At 39.5% G+C, this 16,940-nt stretch overlaps 2 protein-coding genes across 3 annotated transcripts; one reads left to right on the forward strand and one right to left on the reverse strand.

Annotated features, from left to right (window-relative positions):
* Positions 1 to 978: 978 nt before the first annotated feature.
* On the reverse strand, positions 979 to 6,349 carry crtac1a (cartilage acidic protein 1a). Its single transcript, XM_042393436.1, has 14 exons — positions 6,246 to 6,349; positions 5,262 to 5,467; positions 4,954 to 5,150; positions 4,702 to 4,838; positions 4,406 to 4,562; positions 4,189 to 4,323; positions 3,774 to 3,910; positions 3,516 to 3,652; positions 3,295 to 3,377; positions 2,982 to 3,082; positions 2,722 to 2,890; positions 1,638 to 1,783; positions 1,313 to 1,352; positions 979 to 1,226 (listed from the first exon to the last, which is right to left on the reverse strand). The coding sequence occupies exons 2-14, from the start codon at positions 5,459 to 5,461 to the stop codon at positions 1,219 to 1,221; spliced, it is 1,647 nt and encodes a 548-aa protein (XP_042249370.1). The 5' UTR covers positions 5,462 to 5,467; positions 6,246 to 6,349; the 3' UTR covers positions 979 to 1,218.
* A 320-nt stretch (positions 6,350 to 6,669) lies between these two features.
* r3hcc1l (R3H domain and coiled-coil containing 1-like) lies at positions 6,670 to 11,754 on the forward strand. Of its 2 annotated transcripts, none has more exons than XM_042393439.1 (7): positions 6,670 to 6,773; positions 7,331 to 7,837; positions 9,333 to 9,520; positions 9,825 to 9,895; positions 10,660 to 10,755; positions 10,863 to 11,003; positions 11,623 to 11,754. In XM_042393439.1, the coding sequence occupies exons 2-7, from the start codon at positions 7,355 to 7,357 to the stop codon at positions 11,673 to 11,675; spliced, it is 1,032 nt and encodes a 343-aa protein (XP_042249373.1). In that variant the 5' UTR covers positions 6,670 to 6,773; positions 7,331 to 7,354; the 3' UTR covers positions 11,676 to 11,754. The 2 variants fall into 2 exon arrangements, with proteins under 2 accessions (XP_042249373.1, XP_042249382.1); XM_042393448.1 differs by lacking the exon at positions 6,670 to 6,773 and adding an exon at positions 6,788 to 6,858.
* The last annotated feature ends 5,186 nt before the right edge of the window (positions 11,755 to 16,940 follow it).

The following is a 16,940-nucleotide window of genomic DNA, read 5'->3' on the forward strand; positions in this document are numbered from 1 at the left end:
TGAGAACCATTTTCATCATCTTTGCTGAACAGTAGAATGTTTTATTAGTTTATGTAAAAGAACATTCTTTGATTTTATTAAACCACTGACTTCATGAACAAATCCTCTCCTCATGTCACCATGGTAATTTTACCACAAAGGACAAATTATTCACAGGAAAATGTTCACAAGGACATTCAGTTTTTTTATGCATAATATTAATTACAAATTGTTTCATGCAGTAAAAACATTGGTTTAGGCACCTGGATGAAAAAACTTTGCTAATTTGATGCATGAAAAGCTTTGGTCAGGCAAATTCCCTCATGTTTGCATGCATGTGTGACTCACTATATGACACTGCAGCATATTCAGCTGGGTAAAGGCCACAATCTCAGTTTAACCAGTCTTCAATTAAAACATGGAGAGTCTAAAGCATGCACTCAGTTCACCAGAGCAAACAGGAAATGTCCAGACTGCAGGATGTCCAGATAATAGGACATGATTAAATAGTATATCAAGATAAAACCAATAGACATGCTATTACTGCATATCATAGGAAGTGCTGGATAAATGCTCTCTTACTGTATCATTGCTGCCCTAAATGCTACCATCCTCTCAGATCTGCCAGTGCAGAGAGAACCAAGACACACTGTAATAAAACTGTCTTAAAACAGCAGGCTTCAAACGTGCAGGCAGAGGTGGAGCGGATGCCATCATAAAATGGAGCCAACGCTGCATGTGATGGAGGGAGAGAACAGGGGAGAACAAGGACATATGGGTGGGGGAAAACAAAGAAAGACATACATAAGGTTAGGACAACACCGTACAAATGTTTGAAACTGAAAGAGATGGAATGAAGGCTAGAAAAGGCAGAGGAGAGGCGTGCAAACACATGGGAGACACTTCTTAATTTTGTCTTATACATACAGTGGTTCAAGTTACTGAAATCAGTGATATAACTTTTAAATTATGAAATGATAATCTGACACGCCCAGCATATTGATTGAAGCAGTTTATTTAGGGAGTTTGCCATGGTACATGAAATCTCAACCATAACCCAGCTGTAGTAGTTAGGTAACCAATGAAAGTGAAAGTGTTAAAAAATAAGTATAACAAAAATATTAAAACTACTCATAGAGTAAAGAAAACAACAAGGCCCCTGTCCCAAAGCACAGAAGAAAGAAAAATAAAATGTGTCCTTTTCCACACTGTTTTTTATTGCATTACATGCGATTGTCCTCAAATACCTGTTGAAAAATAAACATAAAAGAAAATTAAAAAGAATACAAATTAATACTTATAATGTTAGAAAGTCTTTAAAAAAATTGCCTACCTGCGCAGCGGCCGTTCTTGACAGTAAAGCCTTTACCACACTGAAAAAAAGAAAAAAGGAATTTAATGGTATCCAAACCAAATATGTTGATTCATTTGGATTTTATAGAAAGATCTGAAAAATATCATTGAACAACTGTGATTGGAAGAAAGAGAGACTTTCATGTTTTTCTTTTTGTAAAATTGCTTCTAATTGAATTGACATTGGCAGTAAGAGAGAAATATAAATACTGTGGTTGATTTGATCAGCTCAAAAGGCCAGTAAGACAGACTGACTGGAACATTACCCGTGTTCATAACTCATGCCGTGGATCCGTAGTGCATACCTGTGTGTCATTGGCAAGCACAGACATTTCCCCCTCTCTGGGGTAGGCTACTTCCACCACTGAGTTCATTTCACTAGGCTGAAGGAGGCGAGTGATGGAGCTGCCATCAGGCCAGGAGACCTCCAGTACCGTCACCTTATCGTTTCCTGGGAGTCATGACCAGAAAAATCACTGAGCATCACACGAAGAAGAGGAAAATAAAGCCTTCAAAAAGTCCTATAATTTTCAGTATGTTTGAGGACAACACGATATCACATATTAATGGAATAGTTCAGGATTTTTTGAAGAATGCTTTTTTGCTTTCTTGCCAAGAATTAGATGAGAGGATCAATACCACTCTCATGTCTGTGTGTTGAGTATGAAGCTAGAGCAGGGAGGCAATTAGCGTGCTTTAGCATAAAGACTGGAAGCAAGGGAAACATTTAGCCTGGTTCTGTCCAACGTTCTTGCCAAAACCTCTAAAAGTTCACTAATTAACACACTGTATTTCATTTGTTTAATCTGTATACAAACAGAAATGTAAAATTGACAATTTATGATGTACTGGGAGTTTTATGCTGTAGCTTTTTCTTGATGAACAACAGCTGGAAGCAGTGACTTCTTGTGTTGCTCTGAGGCTGTCTGGCATCCAGTTGAGACTTGTTTGTAAGAGAAACTGTTACAGCACATAACTCCCTCTAAAACCACAAATTGTTGTTCCTGTTGTGTACAGATTTTAAAAATTACATAAATATTTATGTTAATTAATGAGCTTTAGAGGTGCTGTTAGGCTTATTTTTAAACTTTGGACAGACCAGTGCCAGCCATTTCCCCCTGGTTCCAGTCTTTGTGCTAAGCTAGGCTAATTGCCTCCCTACTTTACCTTCATATATGAAGAATAGATATGACAGTGGTATCAATCTTCTCATTCAACTCTCATCATGAAAGCTAACAGCAGAATGCTGAACTATTCCTTTAAAACCAGTCTGTACTGATAAGATCAATGTGTATATTGTCTTAAATAATGGCAACTTATATTGTCTTTTCTTTGAAATATGTGTCCCATGTTCTTACAGTGTCTATAAAGTGTGTACGTGTAACTTACCTAAACCAAAGTGGGCAACAGGCTCCATCTCACACAGGTACCCTGAGCCTCCGTCTATGATGCGTGTTTGAGCTCCGTTCTGATTGGTGAAGGCTGTTACCTTGGCACCTCGGGCAAAAGAGCCAAACTGGGTGCGAGGGATGACCCGCAGCCAGTTATTGGACGAGCCCTGAAAACACGGATGACAGGTTAGGTTGTGGATAGTCACAGCTCAGTTATCATGAACAAACACACACGCACATTAACACACATGCACACACCTGGGTGACCTTGAAGACAGAGATTGGCTGCTGGGCGCTCTCTCCATGTGCTAACAGCAGGTCCAGCTGTCCGTCCCCATCTAAGTCTGTCACAGTGCCACCTGTCCAAAACAGGCAGAGAGCTTTCACTGCGCTGACCTACATAACAACCTCACTGTGATGCTTTACTGACAGCTGTGTCACTGTAAATCTCATTCAAACACAGAGATAGCTGAATATCAGAATATTCAGTTCAGGTTACATCATTTTGAGAATGAAACTAGAGAAAATATGTTGTCCAAAGTCCTCTGGTCTGAGTTCAGATATATCTCACCTGTTCCTCTCCCTTGTGGCTCTGCAGCATCTCCCACATTAAGCTCCTGAATCAAAGGGTCTGCACCATCTCTCCTTGATACCCTGTAAACAAACAAACAAGATTCTAAAAATAGCTGATAATGATCTCAATACTCTGGGATGTGCACCACTGCCAGTTATTCCTTGAATGTAGGATGCCTCTCATTTGAGTTTGGGCTCACATAATTATTGAAATCTTACCTGAACAGCCTGTTAGGGGCGTTGCCTCTGTAGGCAATATTGTTGAAAAACACCTCCAGCTCCTTGTCATTATCAAAGTCAGCAGCGATGACTGTGCGAATAGGGGAGGGGGTGGCAAATCCTCCAGTAGCGATGTTCTGCACAGGAGAACACATAGCTTTTCATGTCAGGCTTTATTAAAATCTTGTCAGTTACAAACGTTTACTTTCCAACCCTCCTTTATTCTTTTCCCTCCACTGTCCTGTTCTCTTTAATTACCCGGAATTTAGAGTCGCTGCCCTGCAGGTAAAGTCTGTGTGGGCCGTTCCAGTTGCCATAGACGATGTCTGTCTTTCCATCGCCATTGAAGTCAGCTAGTGCTATTCCTCTGCCATGCTGGTATCGGTCCTCCACACCTTTAAAGGTTACACATTGTTAAAGATAGAAGATAATGCTGCCATTTGCATTGCATTAACCTCAATAATCTGATAATAATAATTTACCTGCAACCTTTAGTTTTACTAAAGCTTAACTATATTTCTGTACTTCTTAAACAGAACAAAAACTAGAACATTTGGTGTAAAATATATTAGACAAAGAGGACATACTTCGAAAGACATACAAATATCTCATGACGTAACAACTGTACTCATGCTACACTTATTTAGCTTCTTCTTTCCTGATTTATTCTCACCTGCCTGTCTGGCCATATCAACAAAAGTCCCATCTCCATTGTTCTTGAACAGGAAGTTGGGTCCGTTCTCATTGTCACAGAACACATCTGACCTTGTCTGGCTGAGGATCGGTCCAACCACCACGCCACGGCCACCTGCACAACAACCAAACTCTGAATGTAGCAGCTGATTTAGTCAAATTCAAAACATCACACGCTTTATATTCCCCAAACTGACCAGTGTACTTGTTGACTCCAGCCTCAGCGGCTACGTCAGACAGAGCGATGACGCCCTTGGTCAAATCACTGGCAGCCTCATCCATTTCTAAGAGAGCGTGGGGGCCGATGTTGCCGCTGGCATAGTTGGCCACGTAGACTGAGTAGCGGCCAGTTCCCTGCAGAGAAACAACAGGCAAAAGAGTAGCAGAAGGGTTTTGTACAGAACTGACAATCTCTTAAAAGAACAGGGGAAAGAGAAAGTAGAGAGGGTGAGATGTGAAGAACCAAGCCATTGGACAAAGTAGGTGTACTGACCTTTCTGTCGATACATGCCACAGAGCGTCCTGCCATGCGATTGGCGACGCCACGACGCACATTGAGCTCATCACTGAGCAGATCTTCAAAGCGGCCATTACGAAACTTGAAGAGCTTGTCTGAGTAAGTTGCCCGTCCTGCAAAAAAAAGGCAGTAATAAGGGGGAAAAATGATTCATCTACCTGAAATAACTTGCTGGGGTCATGCACTTTGCTGATCATAACTGACTGATCATAAGAATGAAGTATTTACCAGAGTAAGCATTGTTTGTGTTGAGGAAGTAGATCTCCTCACGTCCATCTCCATCCACATCACAGGCAGTAACTCCAATGGCGTTCCCTGCTCGGTCCCTCAGTGCGTAGTATGGAGAGTTACTGTCATCAATAGCAATGTTTACCATCCTGTTCTGAACGCGGTCATACTTCAACACCAGGTTGGGCCCATTGTACCTGAGGGAGGACAACACACAGCTTTATTTTGCTAACACAATTTCATATAACAAACCTACAAAGTGTAATGAACATTAGCCAAAGCTAAGAGATGTGTAATGATACACTCACCCTGCCACAACCACTTCCAGGTCGCCGTCACCATCCACATCAGTTACTGCCATCCCATAATTGAGCTGTGTCGGATTGTGCAGGCTGTCAGGAGGAAGCATCGTCTGTGTTACAACCTGTAGCATGGGGTCGGAGTTCTGAGCCTGGGACTGATGCCAGAGTCCGAAGAGCAGGAGCAACACACCTGAACCCCACATCATTATAACCTGGTGGCACACAGAGCATTAAACATTTCACTTCACAATTTACATGGAAATGTCTTTTTATAGAGAGCAGGACAGACATAATGTAAGTTAACAGGACACTATGTTGAGCAAATATAATGCACAGACATCCTGTCTTCATGACATGATAGAGAGCGTATTAGTTTGCTTCTTTAAAGCAAAATCATACATACATTTATAGCAAATTATAAGAACATGTATTTAAAGGGAAACTCCACCAATTTCCTTTTCTATGTGTCTCTTGTGAGTCCCGCAACTTTTAAAGATTTAGTAAGATTTGGTGAGATCATCAAACCAAGCAAAAATGAGATATAGAGGTAGAAGTTGAGTAGTGTCCAAAAAACAACAAAAATCAGTGGAGAGCCCAGGTAGAAGATTTTAAGTATGAGATTTTTTATTCTAAATTCATGAGCGAACACCATTATGTTTTTGCCATTTTGAAAAAGTAATTCTACATCTGAAAAAGAAAAAGTAAGATACTTGAATACCGCCCTGAAAATGCATATTTTTGCAGCTATACAATATGAGCACATACTTTATTAACGCTGGATATTTTCTGCATTATTGATTCTTTCTTGTTTCATTGTTAAAAATGATGCAAGATACAATCGTTTGCTCTTCGAAGTCACTGATGTACAATATAATGAATGCTCTCTTAATACACACATGCATGCAGCATATTCCTCATCTATGCCTTCACCTGAGCAGAGCCAGTAACATGCAAGAGTTAAATTCCTTCAGAGACTAAATACTGTCTTACCTGACAACTTTATCAATGTACAGAGATGCAAATGACCTACAGATGGTGTGAGAGCAGTCTGCACCCCTATAATACCATTTGAGACCTTACACAACTTTGCGTTTTAAAATTTACGAAACAGCTTGTGTAACGTGTAGGGCATTTGGCCAATCAGCGACGAACGGTCTAAATAATTCGGATGTTGGCCAATGGCTGACCGGTATTTCTATGAGCATGTGTGTGAGACGCGGAAGTCGGTTCTGTTTGTAGGCGCTGCTAAATAAACACAGTACAGCAATAGCACATAATAATACACTCAGGCGACGGCACATTCATTATTCCTGTCGGGACAGAAATCCTGACTCATAAAGACTGTGCATATTCTGCTGTAAAACAAATTCGACGTCAAAACAAACGAGCTCGTCGTCCTACAGTGGTTCTGCTGCAGAGCCATATAAGAACAACAACTCCCAGAGTTCTCTGCGTTTATCCGACGCCTGCGTCAGTCGTGCGACGGAAATCTGTTGCTAAACAAACGGGTAAATACGGGTAAGCCGAAAGAGGAATATTTATCCTATATACGTGTAGTTAAAATAGTCTCAGTGAAAATAAATGAACAGAATTACATTTTAATGTAAGTCGGTGTTAACTTTATGTTTGTGTCCTCAGTAAATAATGTTTATAGCCTCAGCGAGAGGAAGCTAACTGTAACTCAGCTAACTGCATTATGTTAAATGCTTCTTTCATTTTTGGACTGTGCTCTCGGAGGATTTGCCTAGACCAAGTCGTTGGAATAAAAACGAAATAATACTGTCATTAAACTTATTCAAGACTATTTTGAAATATATTAATGTTTGAGAAAGATTTAACACTTTATATCAGAATCATCTTTATTGGCCAAGTGTGTTTATGTTTTTAGTGGCTCTCAATGTACTTACGCAACATAACAACACAACAATCTTTAGAAATATACACAAGGAATTACTATAAACAGCTGAAACCGTTTCTGTGAACTGTAAACAGGATACAAATAGTGCAAAGAAGTGACTACTTACATTATTTTATTGCTTTGCCTCTTCTCCTGTTTCCGTTGCTCGTTTATCCAGATGTTTTGATAACATCTCTCAATAATGGAACTGGAACAGCCAAAGGAAGACAGTGCTACTGCCCAGCCCTCACCTACACCTTCTTCTCAGTCAAAGAGGCCAAGTCAGGCTCTGTACGTGCCCAAACAACGACTTCAGGGTTCCAAAGACAAAGCTAAGACTCAGGGAGAAGTTAAACCAAGACCCAGGCCTCGCTACACGGACAAAGCACGAAAGAATGCCAAGAACAAGAAGGACAAGGCTGGAGGAGAGGGAAAGACATTACCTGTTGGAGGACAAGATGGGGATGAGGTACCGAACAGTGACACCAGTACTGATGTGAAGGAAGAGAGGCTACAGGATACAGAGGTGGAGACTAATGGGCAGCCTGACTCAACTAATGTGGATACAGAGGTCACTTCACGGTTGGAGGCAGCATCCTCTCCTGAAGAAGAGGGGGAAGAGGAGAGTTGGGACACCTTGTTCAATGATGATGGGGATTGTCTCGATCCGCACCTGCTTGAAGAGGTGAGTAATTACAGTAGGTTTGGATGAAAGGGGGAAAAAAAAGTAACCAGAGGAACGTCCCCCAACATTCATACATTCAGTTGCCAGTTTATTTGTACTTATATAAAATCCAAGGTTAAAATGTTCAGGCTTTGTTGAAACTGTTAATGGTGATGCTGATTGAACTTCATGGTCTTTCTGGGGGCTGTAGTCGCTAGTGGTTGTTGTAGAACTTCAACATTTAGTCGATTAATCAGTTGCAGAAAATTAATCGTTAACTATGTTAATCAATTAATTGTTTGGAGTCATTTTTAAAGACAAAGTACTAAACTTCTCTGGTTCCAGTGTCTTAATCACACATATTTTCTGGTTTCTTTAGTCTTCTATAATATTAAACTGAATATCTTGTGGTTGTGGACTGTTGGTCGGGACAAAAGAAGACACCTTAGGTTGCATCTTGGGCTTTGGGAAATGGTGATCGACATTTTTCACCATTTTCTGACATTTTATAGACCAAATCATTAATTAATTAATCGAGAAAATAATTGACAGATTAACCAAGAATGAAAATAATCATTAGTTGTAGCCCTTAAGTGATGCTGTTGAATTGAGAGCTGTTTCTAATATATATTGCCTCCCCACGTTAATATAAATTAGGGTAGACTACATATTAATAACACTTCTGAGTGTAACACAACACAATCTTATGTTTGCTACATGAAAAAGTTTCCCTGTGCTGAATGGAGACTTTACCATATTTTGATCATCTCACATTTGTAAATTAGAAATGTAATTATGACCATTAAACTGTTGATATCTTAGTATAATGCAATACAACTCAATAGCACCACAAACTACACCCACCAAACTGGCCACTGATATTCAGTATCTTGATATCAGTTTAGAAATAGAAATAGACATGTAAAGTTTTCTGGATGATGGCAGTGACACTGCTAACAGTCAACAAAAAAACAAAATGTTATTTGTAGCTGCCATTCTCAGTATTTTATAATTCTGACCCAGTAACGGCTTTGAACTGTTAAGTTAGACCAGGAAAATGTTTCGGCTTGACTAAGAATGTTAAATGTATTTACAATGTACAATGATTGATAGATTTGTCCACCCAGGATTGGACACGTTGTAGATGATGTGCACCAGTTTCCCATAAATTGAGCCTTGTAGTAGTATGAGTAGCTGAGCTGAAGCTGTATATAGTGTTATAGTGAGACCCCGCAGGTCTCACTATAACCTTGCTGATATACTAATGTCTATGTTGTTTACTGTTTCACCACCCCAACCTCCTCCTCATGTGCTAAGCTTTTGGTATTGTTGACTTTACTTGGATCTAATGTGTGTGTCAGGATGCAAGTCTTGAATCTGGATGTTATCTCTGACTAGGCTTTAGTGACACCTGACAGCAGAGATATAAATCAGACTTTATCTGTTTCCTCCTACTTTAATTTCTTTATTCGCCATCATTCTGTCATTTGCTCACACTCCTTCCTCACCCTTCCAGCTGGCTCTGAAGGATGGTAGAAAAAAGAAGTCCATCCAGGAGGCCAGATTCGATTACTACAACATGGACGGAGATTATGATGAGGACATCGACCTCACAGAGGACGAACTCTCTCACATCGTCGAGATCTATGATTTTCCTGCAGAGTTTAAGACCGAGGATCTTCTTAAGTTATTTCAGTCCTACCAGTATGTAAAATTCATTGTACTACTTCTATACTTTTCAAATCTTAATATACTGTAGTTCAAAGTCATCTATATGTTTCAGGTTTCTTGTCAACTCTTCATTTTAAGATCAACTTTGAGTTTTAACTGATCTTAAATAGCTTCTGACTCACTAAAAACAGGAGTCAAGAAAGGTCTTTAAATTTGAAATCTCAGTGACTCAGTGTGGGGTCTCTGGTATCTCAGATGACTTGAAGTACCAGTTTTATCTACCTTCAGGTTTAGTAACCTTTTAGTTCTGCTTAATTGTGACTTTTATGTTTTTCAGACAAAGAGGCTTTGATGTTCAGTGGATTGATGACACACATGCCCTGGGTCTCTTCTCAAGCCCCATAGCAGGTTAGTGAAATTCTGCTTCACATCATTTGTGGCAAATGAATTAACTTTTGGAAAACAAAAATCGTCCAGAGGTGAGATTGTCAAAAAAGTATAATGTCTTTTATTGAATTGAAGTGGTAAAGACCTTGAGTTATTCCGCGCAGAGCAACTGAAACTGTCAGGCAATACATTCTCCTGATCCTTCTTACACCTCTCATTGGTCTTTTCTTATTTATCCCAGTAACTCCCCTAAAATATCACTGCTTATAATAATATTAAAGAGTAATTCACAGGTTTATTTACTTTGTCTGTTAATGCTTGGCAGACTATTGATTTTGTCTGGTGGTGGGGGCAAAAACAAGAGAGCTTTAAAGAGTATTAAAGAGTATATAGGCATTACATCATAAATTTCAACACAATTAAAAATACCTATGTATTACACTATGAATTTTCCACCACACATAAAAATCTGGAAAGGGGGGGGGGCTACCTTACAGTACATTATCCTCTGCAGTAGAAATCGATGTTGTGACACTTTTCCCCGTCATAATGGGAAGGAAACTGTTTTATTAAGGAGGATCAGTGGACTTTAGTAGACCGTAACCTCTGACTGAGAAATTCAAAACATTATTAACATTAAGTTTGCATTTACTGCTGAGGTATTATATGGTGTTATAAGTTGTTTCTTTTACTTGTCTTTACTTTTTCACATCATCTTACAAAGTGTCTTTTTCCATCGTATACAAATAATAGTAAACAACCTTTTGTTTCTTTTCCCTTTTCAGCCCGTGAAGCTCTGAGATCCAAACATATGCTGATGAAGTTGCGACCACTCTCCAAATCCTCCCCTGCCATAAAGGCCAAAGCCCGCAGCTGCTCAGGTGCAAACACAGTCGACCGTCTTCCCGGTTCTCTGTCAGTTTGTCTTCTGTATCTCATATACATTAATCTTATACTAATCTTATCTTAATTCACCTCCCATCCCAAGACTACCTCCTGCCTGCTAAGGAGAGACCTCAGACGAGTGCAGCACTGGCTCGAAAGCTCGTGATTGGTGCCCTCGGTGTAAAGAGCAACCTGACGAAGGAGCAGCGCGAGGCAGAGAGGAAGAAGCTCCAGGAAGCAAAGGGTAAGAGATGAACTGCGGTCAGCAGAACATGACAACCCTTATCTGACAGTCTCACTGCCTCAGTGTTCGCATCACAAGGTTTTCACCACAAGTGGGAGCTGTTTTCATACTTTTCAAAGAAACTACAGTTACAAGTGTAGTTGCAGGTTGATGCCAAGAGAAGTTGCTCTCCGTCCGTTGCTGTGCAGATCATAACAGGTCTATAATCAGTCCAGCAGCTATTTCCCCTCTTAGATGGAACATAAGTATATAAGCACAGAAAACCACAAATGGCTGTCCACTGAACAGCTAGTCAGGAAGTCAGGGCCTTGAGTATAGTGAACTAAAAAAAGCTCCTTTGTTCTTAGCATGGATGCACTGCTGCGCTCGTTATTTAACATCACAACACGCAGAGTAAATGTCAGCGCTGAAGTGCATCATGTGCTGAACATTATGTCCTTGGACTGGATGCCACGTATGGTCATATCCACAACTGGCTGTTCAGTCTGCCTCAGCTCCACAGATCCCTGCATGTGGCAGACTGTTACAAATTTAGAGCAACAAATCATGAAAGTGTTGTTTAGTTAAGGGCTTTCGCTGATTGATATGATGAACTGTCTCTCTGTGATTTATCTTTCAGAAAAAAAGCGCCTGGCAGTCAAACAGAGGGAAGATGCTTGGGAGGGGAAGTGACTGGACAGAAAACTACCTCCCTTCTGTTTGGTTTTTATTTTATTTTTTTTAGATTCCTTGATTCAGCAGAGGCTAAAGACATCTTGTACCTCTTCACACTCGATAAAGATTGTCCTTCTCCTGCTCTGTTTTTCTTAACTGGTCACTCCTTCCTACCACTACACTTCCCAGAAATGGATTCCCACCATTTTTTTCCCCTTCTTTCTGCCACAGTCCTTCACCAACTGCTACTGAACATCTCATCCTCGTCTGTTTGTTAGCCCGCAGCGTTACATCACATGAGAGCGTCCCATTTCCTTTCCCTAACCTTTATCTTCATATTTTGGTTGTGCAGGGTGTGTCGCACAACAGACTCACTTATTTTGATATCTCTTAACATTGCAACGAGGACTGAGCCTCATCACTTGTAAAGGGTAACAAATTAATTTATGTTATTCATGTTTGTCTTTATATGGACTTTTTATGTTTTGTAAAGATGACCCAAGTAAATCCACCTGTAAATTTGAGGGTTGAATTCAGTCTTGTGAAACAGTGCATCATTTTACACAGAGACATTGTTAAGATTCTGTTGGCAGTTGAATTAAAAGTTTTAAAAAAACTCAGCGTGTGTTTACAGTCAGTTTGAGACTCACTATAGTGAATGCATCATAACTGGACACTTCTTATTAAACTTTTACTACAAACCTTTGAATCAGTTCAGTTTTCAGCTGACACCCATTGAAAGGCCTCCACCACTCAGCAGGTTGATTTAATTTAATGTTTGTATTTTGTGTTGTGTGCTTGTCTGTACACAATTTCAATGAGAGGAGTCTTGTTGATGATGATGTCATTTATTCTGAAGGACAAATCTCAACCCGGTGAACAACAAGATATTCCAAAGCAAATCACAGTTATTTGTCTAATATTCTGTTCATGTTCCTTTTAATCTGTGTGACTATTCCTTTACTCTTCAAATCCATTTTTAGAAAAAATCTGACATTTAAAACATTATAAAGAGCTTTATTATATGGAACTAGTATGATTGGAGAATAAATCCCAAAAATTTAGTAGTATTGGGTTTTAATGTGCCTGCACAGCCAGCAGAGATGTCTGGCTGGTAACCTTGAATAAGCAGATGTTGTATTTAGGTCACACTGTGTACTGTACAAGTATTTCGGCAAAAATAAGTTATTGAATAATTCATGTTTAACAATTTAAGGCACTATTTCAATTCCAGTTTTGATAATACGTTTCCACTCCAATTGGTGTAATCTGTTGGTTGAGAAAAATCTCCAACAGTAATGTTCACAATAACTTTCAAACTGCTTTAGATAAAAAAGAAAAAAAAGAGTGGTGGTCAAGCTCTAAGGCCTGTGTATCTTTATTCCTGGAAAGTTAGAATTTTGAAGTGGTAAAATTGGCTTTCTCTAGAGAGAGAGAGAGTGTTTATTGAATTTTTAAGGTTTAACTTCAACCTCAGTTTCCCAGTTCAGAGTAATCTTTCATAATTTAGTATGAGCCTCCTCAAACACACACATCCAGGCTCAAGACTTCTTTGACAGCTGGAGGCAGCTGACCACAGACCATGTGGCAACGCGTCTCATTTACCTTGAGAGCTGCAAATTTATTTGTTTTCGGTTAGTGAACTTTGCGTCAACTTCAAACTGAAATATGCTGTTAACTTTTGGCTTCACTAGCTGCAATATGTTGGTGGGAAAAAAAGTAAGACAATAAATTGCTGCTTAAAAGATGATCATTCATATTAAAACATTATGTTGCCTTCAGACACCATTCAGTCTACAGTATTTGCCTAATATTCAATACTACAACTACTTCTCTTCTCTCTTAAATCTGTACTCTCCAGTGCCGCTGGAAGAAAGAGTTTGTGTCTAGATCATTGGCTAAGAGCAACAGAGACATGGTGCCACGTGGCTCATTGTGGGCTAATTAAAGTGTTGCAGCTTCAGAGGAGGCACCACTGCACGTTCAGTTTCTGTGTTCACATTGGTTTTAAATTAATAGCCATTTTATGTGATCCAAATAAAATCTCTGCAGCAACAAATCCCCTTTCAGAGGTCCCTTATCTCTAGAGATGTAGGCAGGATCAGCGGATTAAGAATCAAATGAGCCCAGCACACTTAAGTTGATGAAAATGTGTCTGACAGCATGTGTATTGTGTGTTTTTACGGACAAAATGGGGACAAACTGAATATTAGTAAGAAAAATGCAGTTTTATTTAATGGAGAAGGAATTAAAAATCAGTTAGAGTAGTAGTATTTTTAAAGTTTTATTTATGGCTGCTGGTACACCATAATTTATTTAAACTTTTCCAGGAACCATAAGTGATGAGATTTAAAAATAAAGGCAAAGAGGGCTGTGAATTTTCATATTTTACCTCTCAGTCTGACTGCTATATTCTGATTCATCAACTATACTCTGATTCATTAATTTAAACTTGCATATCCATTGCTGAGAGTCTGGAAAGAGGTGGGTGAAGTCTACAACAAAGATATGATTTTGTTTCAAGGTTGGTAGACTTTTTGTAATTTTGCTTTTTCTTTTATGTCACTTAAATCTCTTCAAGACAGAAGAATAAACACAAAATGTACCCATTACCACCACATAAGCTACACAAGCTTGTGAGACTTTTTGTAGTGTCTAGTGAATAGATCATGCCTCTAATTTGTGATTAATTACATTATTTTCTTGTTATTGCTGGTTATGTTTTTTTTAACTGTTGCAGCCAGGCCTTTGCTGGGTTTAATGCACACATAACCCTTCTCTTACATAACTTACTTCCAAAAATGTCTTCCAGTGTGGAATAAAAGCAAATGTGGCCACATTTTCACAGTGAGTTTGCCAGAACAGAAGTGGACCTCCATGTGCGCTGTTGTTCTTGCAGCTGAACTACAAGCCTCCTGGAGCTGCTCTTCTTTACCATCATCATGTGAGATCTGAGCCCAGCCCATAATGTCATGCTTTACTGTGGGTTCATGAGGAGGTGATGCACCGCAGAGCAGCCCGCTGGGTGCTTCACACACAATCATTAGATTAAATACACGAACACAAACCACTACTAAGCAAGTAGTGGTCCCGGGGAGTAGCTCTGCCCTCAATGTGCTACACAGAAATGCTGTTATGTCATGGAGCAAATGAAATGTGAGGCATGGTCCAAATGAAGGAACAATCTAATGTCCCACCACAATAAAGGAGTGTGCTGGTGTTGGGTGGCACGTTTCCCAGCACCAAACACTGTCAGCAATCACACCTTACATCAGCCTTCTCCCTTCACAAATTCAACGCTTTGCTACTAATTACACAATCAATCAGTTTGATCATGACCTGAGCAGTCAGTAGCATCTTGGCATTAGCACAACAGTACGTTCTTTAAGATGATGGTGCCCACTTAAAGTGTGATTATTGAACTTTTGAGAGAAGAAATGACAGTGTTCCAATTACAAATAAAAAGCAGAATTCATATGCAAAAATGCACCAGCTGATACAGTTGCTTATGGTGGCTAATGTTAGCAAACTTAAGGTGAATATTACTACATAATGGGGATTACAGTGGCTGCTGTTCATTTAAAGTTTGTCTTCCTTTAATCAAAGGACATTGCAATGCATGATAATAAAATGATTATGTTAATAATGGGAGCAGGTACTGATAGGCATGATATGTTATGTCCAGCGTTACTGTAGGATGGAGTAGGAGTTTCTAAAATTCTCAGATAACAGATAGTTATGGTCTTTATCTTATGGAAAATGGTGGCTAGTAACAGTTACACTGTGCTGCCACTGTCACTAATAAATGATTTTATTTACAGTAGCTATCAGTAGTAACTTTCTTTATGTAACTCACTTGATATTTATTGTCATTTTCTTTACTGAATGTGAAAATGATATTCTTATCTAACTCGAAAGTCCCATACTTAAAGTATAGCTTATGTAATGTGACAGTGGGCAGCTGTGAGAGTTACAAGTGTGTGGTGTGTGTGTGTATGTGTTCATCAGTGGGAATGAGGTTGGAAACAACCATTAAGAATGAGTTAGCTCAGGCTCCCAGGAGAAAATGGGAAACCCAGTCGCTCTTTTTAAACCTTTATAGAAACTGCTAAAGGGAGCAATAGAGTCTAAACTTGGTTGTTATCAGAGTATAAAATTTGCACAAAGCACTGTATAAACTGCATGAACTGCTGTTACTTGTGATTTTGTTATTTATCTTCATTCATCTGGCTTTAAGCAGGATCACTCTAACGAGACTGCACTCCTGTCGGTAATGGAATCATAAAGTACAAACTGTCTCTCTTTGGACGCAGCCAAGATATTTATGCAGCTATGATTCTTTCCCATATGTCTTATTGCATCACATGTTGGGGGCAGGCTGGAGAAACAACCATAAAACCTCTTGAGTCCTTATACAACAAACTCTAAAAACTCTTGACAAAAAGCCAATGCATTTCCATCACTGTAGGGTACTGGAGAAATACAATTTACTGAGCTTTGACAATTTTAGTTTATTCTCAGATTTGTGCCTAGTTTCTAAAATTTTGAATGGTTTGGTCCCTCCTCCACTATGTGACTTTGTGTACACTTGCTCAGTAAGTTCTATTAGATCCTCCAGAATATCCTCTATACAAGATTGTACCATACCATTTCATCGCACTGCATTTGGGCAGTCAGCTTTCTCTGTGAAAGCCATAACTCAGTGGAATACCCTACCTGACGATATGAAGAACTGTAGTTCTATCAATGCATTCAAGACCAGACAGAAACATGTACTAAAGACCAATCATCTGTGTAACCATTGAGTCTGATTGTGTTCTGTGTGGTTTTTTGCTTTTTACTGTTCGTTGTTGTGCTGATGTATGTTTTTTGTCGGGGACTACAGATGCAAATTAGCTTCAAGCTAACTCTGGTGCAATGTATCTTTAATGTTTCAAACTGCACACTGTCCCATTCAATAAATAAATAAATAAATATTACTATGTTCAGCTAGAGCTGCTAGTCAGTCCTCAGCTCTATTGCTGCTAGATTTGTCAGCTGCCTTTGACACGGTTAACCACCAAATCCTCCTCTCCACACTCACTAAGCTTGGTATCTCAGGATCTGCCCTCTGCTGGTTCATGTCCTACCTCTCAGGGAGATATTTTAAAGTATCTTGGAGTGGAGAAGTGTCCAAACTGCACAGCTTATCCACAGGCGTTCCTCAAGGGTCAGTGCTTGGTTCCCTTGTCTTCTTAATATATACCACATCACTTAGCACAGTAATCCTCCCATGGCTCTCAT

The sequence above is a fragment of the Thunnus maccoyii genome, chromosome 2 (assembly GCF_910596095.1).
Source record: "Thunnus maccoyii chromosome 2, fThuMac1.1, whole genome shotgun sequence".
NCBI classification, from domain to species: Eukaryota; Metazoa; Chordata; class Actinopteri; order Scombriformes; family Scombridae; genus Thunnus; species Thunnus maccoyii.